General features: G+C 31.8%; 2 protein-coding genes across 2 annotated transcripts; both read right to left on the bottom strand.

The window, feature by feature from the left end:
• Positions 1-6,057: 6,057 nt before the first annotated feature.
• Positions 6,058-7,005, bottom strand: LOC114185751. The gene is made up of 3 exons (XM_028073652.1): positions 6,800-7,005; positions 6,514-6,719; positions 6,058-6,424 (listed from the first exon to the last, which is right to left on the bottom strand). The coding sequence occupies exons 1-3, from the start codon at positions 6,896-6,898 to the stop codon at positions 6,253-6,255; spliced, it is 477 nt and encodes a 158-aa protein (XP_027929453.1). The 5' UTR covers positions 6,899-7,005; the 3' UTR covers positions 6,058-6,252.
• A 4,826-nt stretch (positions 7,006-11,831) lies between these two features.
• LOC114184727 (arp2/3 complex-activating protein rickA) lies at positions 11,832-12,257 on the bottom strand. The gene has a single exon (XM_028072038.1). The coding sequence runs from the start codon at positions 12,255-12,257 to the stop codon at positions 11,832-11,834; it is 426 nt and encodes a 141-aa protein (XP_027927839.1).
• Between the last annotated feature and the right edge of the window lie 1,159 nt (positions 12,258-13,416).

Genomic DNA, 13,416 nt, shown 5'->3' with positions numbered 1-13,416 from the left:
ATTTGTGTATTATGTTGTTTATTTAGATAAAAGAAGTTATGCAGAGAATGCAGTATACAAGTGTTTCCTATGCAGCACTTATGCGTCTTTTATTTTTTATTTCATTTGCAAAGCTATTTGCTTGAAATGAATGTGAAAGTTATACTAAAAAACTAATGAGCTAATGTTGTCTATTATGAAGTTTAATGAGTGTAATATTAGCCAGTCATACTAAGTAGAGACACTCCATATTGAAATTCGATCGAGTCAGTCCTTTTGAATTTGAACGAGTTAGACTGGTCCAAAATTTGGTTGACTACATCCCAACCTAACCTATAGTCCATAACCATAATCCAACTACTCATTTTTGCCCCTAATAAGTTTGGTGAGTGTTTTTACTTATATACTATTAATCACTTTCACCTTATGTGGGACATCAACCTCATTGAATAATAACAAACTCCTTTTTATGAGATTTGATGTGTAATTTCAATTAAATACTAGTTATCTAAATCACTTCCACCCGATGTAAGACTTCAAACTCATATTAAATGATAACAACCTCCCCCATTGAGATTTTATGTCTAATTTTACTTATATACTAGTTATTTAAATCACTTTCACCCTATGTGGGACCTCAAACTCATATTGAATGATAACAATCTCCTCCTCATGAGATTTGATGTGCAATTCTACATATACTAGTTATCTAAATCACTTCCCGATGTGGGATTTTAAACTCATATGGAATGATAACAAACTCCTCTCCATGAGATTTGATGTGTAAATTTACTTATATACTAGTTATCTAAATCACTTCAACCCGATGTGAGACTTTCACCCGATGTGGGACTTCAAAGTCCTATTGAATGATAACAATCTCCTACCCATGAGATTTGATGTGTCATTTTACTTATATAATGAAACATCACTTAATAATCAATAAAATTTTACTTATTTATTGAGTACTCAATAGACTATATAATTATAATTATTATTATTGTTATTATAATAATAATTATTATAATTATTATTATTATATGAGTTTGAAGTCCCACATCAGGTGAAGGTGATAAACATATCTAGTATATAGGTAGAATTGCATATTAAATCTCATGGGGAGGAGATTGTTATCATTCAATATGGGTTTGAAGTTCCACATCGGGTGAAAATGATTTACATAATTAGTATATATGTAAAATTGCACATCAAATCTCATGGGGAGGAGGTTGTTATCATTCAATATGAGTTTGAAGTCACATGTCGAATGAAAGTTATTAAGGTAACTAGTATATAAGTAAAATGACATATAAAATCTCATGCAGAGGAGATTGTTATCATTCAATATGAGTTTGAAATCCCACATCTGGTGAAAGTGATTTAGATAACTAGTATATAAGTAAATTGCACATCAAATCTCATCGGCAGTTTGAGTCCTACATCGGTTGGAAGTGATTTAGATAACTAGTATACATGTAGAATGTTGTGGACGAGTTAGGCTTCAAGAAGATTGCAAATGTTGCATCTTCAAAGGAAGCATGGGATACTCTAGAGGTTGCATACAAAGGGAACGATTGGGTCAGACAAATCCGACTTCAAGTCTCATAGGAGAGTTTGAAGGCTTGACAGGTAACTGAGTACATAACTCGGGTAGAGAAGGTGGCCAACCAACTCGACAGGAATGAAGAGTCAATGCAAGCAAGCCGAGTGGTGGAGAATATCTTGAGGTCATTGACAAATGATTTCGAGAGCATCATATGCGCCATCGAGGAGTCAAAGGACCTGTCAGTTCTCTTAGTGCAAGAACTTTCCGGGTCAATGAAGGCCCGTGAACAAAGGAGAAGGAAGAAGAACGGGTCAATCAAGCATTACATGCGCAACTTTATTTGAATGAAACTCAGAATACTCAGAGCCGAGGTCTTGGAGGCACAAGACAAGGTGGACGTGACAGAAGTGGCCAAGGAGATTGGTCCAAGTCAGAAGTGGAATGTTTTAGGTGTGGCAAGTACAGTCATTACGCAAGAGAATGTAGATCAAATAGTTACTACAACTGTGGCAAGGTTGGTCATAAAGCAAAATATTATCATTCGAAAAAAAGGAGAAAAATCTTCTCACAGAGAAAGACGACGATGAGGAGATAAGGATTTTAATGATGATGCAAAACTTTGATGCCAAACTCAATATTGGTAAATCTGAGTAGCATTTAGAGTGTGGAGATCTCAAATAGCCTAAAAATGTACTTGGAGAGCTCGGTGGAGCATGAGGCCAGCTTAGTTAGCTCGGTGAGAAGTTCGAATAGCTTGGTGGAGCAAGTGGAGTGCCCAGATCGTTCCGGGGAGCAAGTGATCACCTTGAAAAGCTTAGCAGGGAGCCTAGGTAGCTCGGTAGAGCGTCTAGCTAGCTCGGATAACTCAGCGTGGATTGCGGATAGCTCGGATCTTGAACAAGAAGAGCAGTTGCATGCCGAGAAGGATCCGAGAGTTGTACTGGAGGTGCAAGATGAGAAGTGACAACTTGGAATGGATGATAAGTTTGGTGTGAAGAAGGCATGGAAATTCCGATCTCTTAAAGAGAGCTCGGCCTATTCAGAGGAACCCGGTTAATGGCAAGTCGATCACAAAGACCATAAAGAACCCAACAAAGGGTAAGTCAGCCAAGGTTAAGATGAAGTCAGTCAAAGAGAAGATAAAGTCTGTTAAAGAGAAAAGTAAGTCGACTATAGAGATAGAAGATTGTTCAGGATGAGAGAAGAAAAAATTTAAGATTATAGAAGAATTTTGTTGGATAATCTTTAATTTTGTTAGATAAGATTTAGATTATATTTTAGATTATTAAGTTGTTTTTATTTAACAAAGTGATAGTGTATTTTATATTTGATGAATTAAATTTAAATTAGTTGTTATTTTAGTTAGTTGGAATATCTAAGATTTATTTTGATAATATGACATATTAGATAAGATAAATTAAATTTAGTTTGATTTGTTAATATTTGGTTTGTAATTGACTACGTAAAAGCTCATTCTTCATCAATGCTCATTCTTCATCAATGAAATACATCATAATAAGTTACATTACATATTTTTTAGTGTGTGTGAATTTTTTCCAACACTAAATACCAATCCAAATCGGTCTCGACAAGTTGGGCTAGGCTGGAAAGCTTCTTAAAAGGATTTAGAGCTTCTGCTAATATGCTAACAAATATATATCTTTTCTATCTGCACCTCCACGTTAGTATGTAATTTTTTTGTTTTCAAAATACCTTAAAATAAACACACAAATGACTTCAAAATATTATAAGATAAGAAATCAGTATTTATTATGTTTTTTTTTTCAAACTAAAATAGTCGTGTCATTTAATTAGAACAATAACTTTGATATAAGATAGAAATTTACAACATAAATATTCCTTTTCTTTAAAAATATTTTTATCGTGTATTAAATTATTTTGTAAGAGAAAGTGATACATTGTTAACATACATAATTGTTTATACTGTTTATAATGTGTATAATAAGTTTTCTAACTTGTATAATTTTCATCTTTAAAAACTATTACAAAATATAATGGTATAGTTAACTATAAATTCAAATTATACAAATGAATTAACATCATTAATGAAATGTTTCAATTTTGTTAGATAATTGTCTCAAATTTATTTAAACCATACATTTTAGTTTATTCACAGTATAAACCTTTTTATGCTGACAGTACTAAAGATATAAGTTGATCTGATAATTAGTTATTCAAAAATCTACTAAACCTGTTTGAAAGAAAAATTAATAATTATAAAATTTACTTTAAAATATCAACCCTTATTATAATTCTCTTCAATATCTAAGTTAAAATACTCATAAAATATATTTATAAATATAATATCTTTAAAATATACTTATAAATTAAAATAATAAATACAAAAATATTTTTAAAATATTTCAATATCAATAACTACTCTTTTTTATTTAGTTTTACAATTTTGATGGACACTTCTACTATCAAATTCCAGTGTTTATATATATATATATATATATATATATATATATATATATATATATATATATATATATATAATATATATATATATATATATATATATATATATATATATATATTACCAAAAACTCAAATTTAAGCACGTTAACTTTTTCCAAAATATTGGGCAACAATACCTTTATTGTGTCGAACTATAAAACTAACGATTGATCTTGTTTCCAAATTATTGACCAAGTAATGTAAAATAGTCAAAAGAAATTTATTTGAACTCATAAACCATCAAAAGCACGACTTTCATACAGTTCGATGAAGTTAAAAAAAAAAAACGAAATCTCAGACTTTAATGTACAGTTTTAAAAATATAAAATGTAAATCATGACTTGTTTTACGTCCAATTTCAATAAAAAAATGCAACTAAGACATAATTTCTAATAATTTGTCAAATGACTTTAAATTGATGAAGTCGTACTTACCAGAACGTATGATTTTTAAAATTATTTGACAAATGAATTTTAAAATTTATCCATTATTCTTCTTTGATCCTCTCTGAATGATTCTTTCACTGAGATGTAAGCATTGGAGCTATACGTGTGGAGGGAGGAAGGAAGCCAACAATAACTCATGGCTTCTTCAAATTGCTTTGGGCTTGGATTAGGGATATCTTGTGCTCCACAATTATCAAAATTTACTCGCAATAAAATTTATTTGAATTATATTTTAAAATTAATTTTTTATCTGAATTTATATTTCATAATATTATTTTTAAATAATTTTGCTTACAATTAAAAAAAGAAAAATAAAAAAATATATACGGATATCATGAATATAATTGTTGTTTATATATGTCATCAAATGTATTTAATATTGTTTTTTTACAAGACACTATCCTTTTTTTTAATATCATTCAATTACATTAACCTTCTACAATATCTTTCTTAAAGAAAAATACTAATAGAAAAAGTACATAAAACTATTATAGTTAATTATCTTCATCTTCTTTATCTTGATTTATTACCTTCATTAATTTGTCATTGTTACCTCAATCAAAAAGTAGTGTACAAGAGTTATATATAAAATTGGTAATACCAAAAGATGGCACACAAGTAAGGGTAGGGATCTCAACAAGGCGGGTAGTAGTTTCCATGTACCCTATCTGCTGGATAATTATTTGTCTTGTACCGTATCTATATTTGTTATGTGGGTATCCGCATAATTTTTTAATATTCACGGATATCTATGGGTACCCGCGGATATTTACAAAAAAATAAAAATAAATATTTAATAACATATTTTAATCGTAAATTCAAATAAAATACAACACATAACATTCATAAATTGTAAACAAAGTCCAAATAACTCATTTAAATAGTATTTGAATTATAGTTTACAAAGAAATGATTTTTTTAAACTAATTGATAAAAAAATAACTCATTCAAAATCAATATGTTAATTTTTTAATCACGTCTTTTAATTTTTTTGAAAATTTAAATTAGAATATAGCGGGTACGGGTATCCACGGATAGAGATACTATGATGCCCGTACTTGTCCCGCTAACATGCAGGTATTAAAAATACTCATATCTATTACCCATAGATATTCATTTACAATATTCATTTTTCTAACTGTTGCGAATTTTATTTGTGGGTACGAATTTTTATGACATATCTGGACAAGGGGATGCATGTGTTGTTTTTTTTTTTTTTTTTTTTTGCCAAAACAAGGTAGGTAGTGAAATATTGTATACAATAATGCTAAATAGTACAAATAATTTTCTTGAATTGGTTTGAGGTACTTTTATTACAAATTAAGTATGAAATGAAAATCATATATTAAATAAAAAAATTAAGTAATATATACAAAAAATAAGATTAACAAAGATTAGATTTTAAAGTTTTCAACAGCTTCTTCAACCAACCAAACCATTTGAGCAATTTTCATGGTCCAAGCAAACAGACTCGAGCGGAATGAGGTTACTGTCTTTTCTTGATTGCACAATCGCTATTATTTTACGTGTATTCAGGCTAAAACTAAACTTAAAATAATTTAATTATACCAGGATGAATAATGGAGAATTTAAAACAAGGTCTAAAATAATAATGCTTAATCATTGTTTTGAAACTAAGATTAACAGTAATCAATAAACTACACATGTTAGTGGATGAATAAGACCGGTTCTATTTTTGTTTAATCTAACTTAGTACACATTTGGTAAAGCAAAACAATAGAAAATGGAGCAACAAAGGAAGCAGAAGTGGCCTCAAAGTTCAGTTATCTTAATGAGTAACTAAGAGGCAGTGGAAGAAACGTAATACATAACACTGAATAGGGCATGCACAAAGCACAAAATTCCACCGATGGATAGGAAGTGATGGTGAGTGAACCCACAGGAACCACTTGATTTGTTGTTTGATGAAGTCCCTATCACCAGCATGCTCAATCCAACGGCCAACACAATCCTGAACAACAACACAATTCTGTATTCATTTTTTCAAACTAAATATTTTATAATTTCTCGAAAAGAGTAATGATGAAAATGAGGCATTACCATGTTAAAATGAGAGAAGCCATGGAGAGTTGTCTATTGGGAGAAGCCTTATCAGCCTCTGATTGAGAACAAAGGCAACTGAAGCCACCAACCAAATTGAGTATAAGATGAGCTAATGCCAAAAGCAGTGCTGCACCCAACCCCAGCATGAAGGCCTTATGGCTTGGATCTTTGCACTCAAATATCCACAATCTCAAGTGCTTAACCTGTTCAATTGGTTCAAACCTAAAACAACCATTTCATCTTTACACAAACTTCAAAAACGAAACATCTTCTTCAACCATACCTTGTTTTGTGCAATTTCAGCTTCAATGCCTAGAATCCCAGCTGTGATATCCATCACCACAAGCAAGAGACACAGAAAAATTGCTGCTCCTCTGTTCATTTTTGGGAGAATTGAAAGTGTTTGTTTCTGGTTTGATTGTTGGGAAGAGGGGTAAACACTGAATGGTACATAAAGTATATATAGAATATAACTAGATTGGTAGGAGGTGGGATAAGTGGGAAAAGCCTTTTTATACAAACTGGACAATCTAAACTTTGGTTTGCTTTTGTGTCTCTTTATTTTTATTTTTTTCCTCTGATGTTGGATTCGTTTGATAGGGTGCAAGGAAAGCAGGGCATAAACCAGCTCATAAAATAGCGTCACTATAGGTATCTACACAGTGGGCCAAATGATTGTGAATAGGTAACATTTCTTTATTAATAAATGCTCATAATTAAATTATTATAAATTAATAGACTCATTTGATTATTAATACAATCATCTATAATCTTTATAATATTACTACATATCTTATTATTAGTAAGAGGTTAAATGTTCTTGTTGGATCTTCCAAGAGAGAATCAATTTCTTCCTCAAGTGTAACTTCCTTCACTTTGGTACTTTTACCTCAAAAATATATTTGTTTGATTCTCTATCAGAAAGATTTTTGATACAGAACTCGTCTAAGTCGGTCACCATAGGAACATTCGTCTTTAACATCATTATTGGGTCTTTCGAGAAAGGATCACCGAAAAGATACAAAATCAATAAGACATGAGAATATAAGGTATTGACACCACTCTCAATTCAAACCTTAAGACAATAGGTTTATGGGGCTTTATTATTATATGGTGCTCAACTTTCTCATTTGAGTTTATGGGACTTCATCCTTATATAGTGTTTAACTTTTTCATTTTTAGACGTATTAGAAAGACTTTCGATACAGGAACTTGTCTAAGCTGGTCACTAAGATAAACCTTCGATTTTGATACCAATGTTGGGACTCTCGAGAAAGGATCACCGGAGAAATAAAATCCCGATGAGACATAAGTGTAACCCACACATAAGAAATTAATATCACTCTTAATCCAAAATTAAAGCAGTGTGTTTGTAGGTCTTCATCTTTATATGGTGCTCAACTTTATAATGTATACTTCAAATATAAAATAAATAAAATTATTTTATCTCTCCCAAATACTAGTACATAATATCTTATTGTGAGGTTTTTTTTTTTTTCGGCTTTCATTTTGTTTTCTTTCGGTCAAGTAAGCAATGGAATGGTATCAAATGAGCACATGATTTCGTATTATAAGCCATATATGAGCACATGAGCCATAGCATCAGCGATAAAGCCAAGAATATTTAGTAAGGTGTCGCTAATGTTGTAAATGACACTCTACTCTCACGAAAAACAAATTTTCATCTAATCTTAGAATAATTAGTACCTTATTTTAGAATTCATTAAATAAGTGGTGACATAATATTCCTTTTATTTTAAAATAATTAGTGCCTTATTTTTAGATTCATTAAATATGCAGTGACATAATATTCCTTTTATTTTCCAAACTTGTGTACATTTTACGGTAATAAATTATATACATATATAAAATTGAAATTGGAAATTAAGATGGATGCATTTGGAAGAAAGAAAATATCCTTGTCTTAGAAAAAAGATACATCATGAATACCTATATGTGTGACAAAAAGTATATATATGTGGTTTCAATCAGACAACCATGGTTTATGTTTGATGGCACTATGAACCTTTCCTTATTAATTAAGCGAACGTAACTTTCATCACTTTAAAGCTTATTAAAGGCACTGATTGGAATAAGCAAAAGTGATTTATACTATTCTATAAACAATATTTAACGTCCAACGAGTCTTATTTGAAGAATCTGTCACAATATAAATTTAAGAAACCTAACATGAGTAAATTCTATGGAATTATGTATTTTATTCTTAACGCTTTTCTACAATATTTCCTTAAATAAGGCTTGGCTAGCATTTTAGATTTTAAAAGTTACTTCAAAAATAAGTAATAATTGAGATTTAGGTTTGAAACTAAGATTGTTTTGTAATTATGTAATTTGTTTATCTTGATTCTTGAAGTTGCTTTTAATCAAGGTTGTGAATTAGAGGAAGGTGATTAAGATTGTTGTCATAGTTTCTAATCCCACTTAATAGTTTTAATGTATGTCTATATACATAAACCATACATGACAGTATAATTTGGTGGAATTGAAAGCAAATGGGAAGTAAACAGTGAGAATACCACTTAAAAGAAAATAAGTATCAAAAGTTTTAAAATGCATGAAAAATATAAAAAGTATTTCCACATAGAAATCCTATATTTAAATTGGTACCCAACACAAAACGAAAGTCTTTTTAGATGCAAGTATCTCCGATCTATTATTCTTAAACATCAAAATGCATGGAATAGACATGAAAGAAGGATCTATCCCTACAACACTTTATAGAATCAGTACAAGATCATGAATACTTGTAATCTAACTCACAAGATAAGAACTTGTAATAGGAAAACCAGTGAATTACCACAATTGCTTAAAGAATCAAATCGAATTTCTCCTCCTGCTGCTTGCTGAATTCTTTTAGCAATTGAACTCTCTATTTCAATCATTATAAGGCACCAAAATTATGGAATTGATTTGAAAAAAAATACCAATCAATAACTGTACCGTTCAAGTTCAGTTAACAATCGACGAGCCAACTGCTTATGATTAGGAGCTTGATCGGTGATAGAAAAAGCCACCGCCAATTCAATTTAACTGCACTGCGCTTGATACAATGTCGGGAGCACAACAATCACAAAACTGCATCCGCTGCTGTTTGTGGAATTAAATGCATTGAACGTACTCATTTGTTTTGATTCAAACTGCAGTTGCTGAATTAATCCAATCACAGAAAATATCAACTGCTTGCTTCCAAAACACTGGAGCAACGAACCAGACCTTGAATCAATTGCTTCTCACAAAATTCGTCTGAACAAAACTATTGAAACAGATGATAAAGCATAGACTCACTTACATTCGGCGCAGAGCCAATTCCAAATATTGGACGAAATGCTTCAGTGAAACCTGATTGATTCTTGCACTGAACGTAAATTTTAGCGTCACCTCCAGAATTCCGCTTGTTAATTGCGTGAATTCAGTCTATCTTCGCTTAATCAACGAAAGCGATCCTTCAATCAAAGACGCTTACCACTTACCAATAACCGAACAAACATCACAGAGTGTTACAGAGAGGTTGGATCTGTCATCAAAATGTTGGATCTAAGCTTTGATAACCAAATACGAATATTCAACTTCTGTTTAGCTTGAGATTAGAACCTGTTAGGGATTTTGATTCAATTTTCTATCACGAACTAACTAACAATGGAAACTCTGAATTTTGATCGAGAAATGTTGGATACTTATTATTGAGAACTAATTAAATCTAAGAAGATTATTTAAATGTGAAGATTTACTTCTAAGAGATGAGAAAGAATTAAACACATTTCACATTTCACTAGGTAAGCAAAACATGATAAAGGACATTCTTTGGCGAAAACATGAAGCGAAGGATAACAAGACATTAAGTTCAAGACAGAGAACAAAGAAGAAAAGATGGAGAAACCTATAATAAGAATGCAAAGAGTACTACTTGAAGATGGAGAAGCCTTCATTTCCATGATAATTTCAAGATAGAATCATCACTTGCCTTTTTTAAGAGTTTAAGATAAAATCCAAATCACTTACACAAGTGTTCTTACAACTATAAGAACCCTCCTTATATATATATAGTGTGGGAAGGGATTAATCAAACAAATAATTTCCTTCCGTAGTCTTATATTAGAACAAAACATAAAATAAACTAATACCAGGGACAACTACTCTTTTCTTGCTAATATAAAAAATACACATTTACTTTATTTTCAGCATCACATCAACATCAATTCAACAACCAACACAGTCCTGATCAACCACACAATTAAAAGGAGACAAATAAAAATCATGCCACACAAATTTTGTATTTATTTTTCTCATCACATCGTTTATCACATTCCAAATTTCTTTGCTTCTCTCTGAATTGTACATTTAACATTTCTACTTGTTCTTTTTCTCCAAAACAATACTGAAGGCAATGAGACATTACCATGTTAGAATGAGAGAAGCCACTCAGAATTGTCTATTGGCAGAACCCTTATCAGCCTCTGGTTGAGAACAAAGGCAACTGAAGCCACCAACCAAATTGAGTACAACATGAGCTAATGACAAAAGCAAGGCTGCACCCAACCCTATGACTTGGATCTTTACTCTCAAATATCCACAATCTCAAGTATTTCAGCTATCTAATTGGTTATCAACTAAAACAACTATTGCATCTTAATAGAAATTTCAAAAGAAAAAAAAAATCTTGAATGAACTTAGAGAATGAGCTTCAAGCATGCCTCAGTTTTGTGCAATTTCAGCTTCAATGCCATGACCTTAAGCAAGAAGCATGAAAAAAATGTCTCACCATAATCTTTCCTTTGTAGTTTTATTCAGTGTTAGCATTCTCATGCAGGTCCTCACTGGAGGCTGGATGGAGAACCTTGAAGCTAATTGCAGGGCAAAATATAACACTGAACCTATAACCAACTGTTTCAAAATGCTAGACGGAATCCAAAACCTAAATTATATGGCGTCACACAACTCCGTTGATCAAATGAATTAATGCAACAAACAACACACTTTGATAGATTCAGAGCCTTTGGGAGAAAAATGCATGCAAATCTGGTACGCAGCATTACTGCATTTAATCAATGTCATTCGAAGTGTATAATCAAAGAGTTGTATACCTTATTGCGAAAAACATACAGGGTTACAAAAAAAGTGCTCCCACATTCACATCATCCCAATACCAAAAGAAAAACATCAATAAAGTAACAACCCCATCACCCAACAAATTTATGAAAAAAAGAGAGTGAGAATAATAAGAATCACTCAGATCCGATACCAATTTTCCTTTTCCTTTTTGACCCAATTGCCATCTGAAAAATGCAGACACATAGCTACACAAAAACATGCACAGGAGCTAGTGCCACCAGCGCCGACCCTGGTGTAGGTGTATTAATAGGTGGCCCCGCCACACTTGGAGGATTTGGAGGGGCTGGAGGAGCAGTTTCCTCCGGCGGCGGTGGCAGTGACTGCAGCATCGGCGGCGGCGGCGGCGGAGATGGGTTGGGGTCGGAAGGAGGAGGAAGGGTTGGATTTGTGCCCGGAATTATTGGTGGGGGAGGGGGGTACTGAAAGAAGGGAGGTGGGGTTGGTGAATTGAAATTGGGGCCGGGGAGTGGATGTGAGCAAGACCCATCAGAACATTCATTTGCAGCTTTGTGGTGGCGGCGTAGGATCCCCAATCCCAAAACCAGACCCAGAACAACGAGCACCGTGACTATGAAAATGAAGATCTTTGTTGCTTTGCCTACGTAGCACATTGTCTTGTTCTTTTTTCTCTGCAGCTGAGAAAAACGATTTCGTAACTGTTGAAGATAGTGGGGCTTTGTCTGTGTGTCCTACCCTGAAACTTGATTTCCTTTTCAGAACAAGTTCTTCTCCCACTATTTGTTCATCTGGGTTCAGTAGTGACTGTGTGTGGGTCTTCTGCTTTCTTTTTCGTCTTTTTCCATTGTTGCGCTCTTCTATGCTCTTTCCATGCTCACTACAATGCACCTGCACCTGCCCTTTCCTTAACGGCTAGAAACACAGCAATTCACGTTACCAGAGGTGCATAAACCTATCATTTTAAAACTTAATAGCTTTAAATCAGAGATTAAAGACCAAACAACTTTTGTAATACTCCAAGGTTACATTATTCTTAAATTAAATACTAGCATGTAATAACCGATTTACAGGTCAACTAATCTTCTAACAAATACTGTCATGAACAATTCTGATATACACACCACACTCCATCTAGCTAAACATTATGATCATGGTTGCACAAACTTTATGCACGTATGCAAAAAAATTCAATTTAAATCCATTCATTTATTAAAATCTTAAAATTTGTAATATATAATATATAAAGACAGTGGACAAGAATATAGAAAATCCACCTACATTAATGGTGACAAACTGCTTCAACAACCACCAATAATAAAGCCAAAAACTTTTCAACAAAAGTAATGACATTAACTATTATGTTAAGACATATGATTCTAAATAAGGAGTTAAATTGATTATTTTAGAACATTTAAAAAAATGAAAAATGCTTACACTTTTAACTTCATAACTTTATATATAATCATAATTAATAATTAATAAGGTGTATATTATTTCTATAATGATAGTTCTCTATTCTATGAATATATTTACTTATATCATTCATCAAATTAGATTACTCTTGTTATGATAACTTTTTGGCCTCTATTATTAAATGATGTATTATTAGTGTTTTATAGAAAGAATTTGGAAGACATATAACTTTTGGTTTTTAATGTTATGGTGGGAAGATGTTGACATTAAACAGTATATTTATATAAGTAAAGGTCATTTGAAAGTAAATAAACTAAAGAAGTGAATAATACTTAAAAGGATAAATAAGAATAAAATATCAATTTATATTAGTGAAGACCCAAAATATTTTAATGTTGA

The sequence above is a fragment of the Vigna unguiculata genome, chromosome 5 (genome assembly GCF_004118075.2).
Source record: "Vigna unguiculata cultivar IT97K-499-35 chromosome 5, ASM411807v1, whole genome shotgun sequence".
In the NCBI taxonomy this organism is placed as follows: Eukaryota; Viridiplantae; Streptophyta; class Magnoliopsida; order Fabales; family Fabaceae; genus Vigna; species Vigna unguiculata.
The sequence above is the reverse complement of the archived record's forward strand: the minus strand, read 5'-3'. Positions and strand labels throughout refer to the sequence as shown.

What these genes read in the sequence shown, in the direction of transcription:
- LOC114185751 (XM_028073652.1), bottom strand. Translation starts at nt 6,898, where the DNA reads ATGAACAGAGGAGCAGCAATTTTTCTGTGTCTCTTGCTTGTGGTGATG. An exon ending in CTGAAATTGCACAAAACAAG is followed by an intron (nt 6,720 to 6,799) that starts GTATGGTTGAAG and finishes CCAATTGAACAG; the next exon opens with GTTAAGCACTTGAGATTGTG. An exon ending in GCTTCTCTCATTTTAACATG is followed by an intron (nt 6,425 to 6,513) that starts GTAATGCCTCAT and finishes GTTGTTGTTCAG; the next exon opens with GATTGTGTTGGCCGTTGGAT.
- LOC114184727 (XM_028072038.1), bottom strand. Translation starts at nt 12,257, where the DNA reads ATGTGCTACGTAGGCAAAGCAACAAAGATCTTCATTTTCATAGTCACG.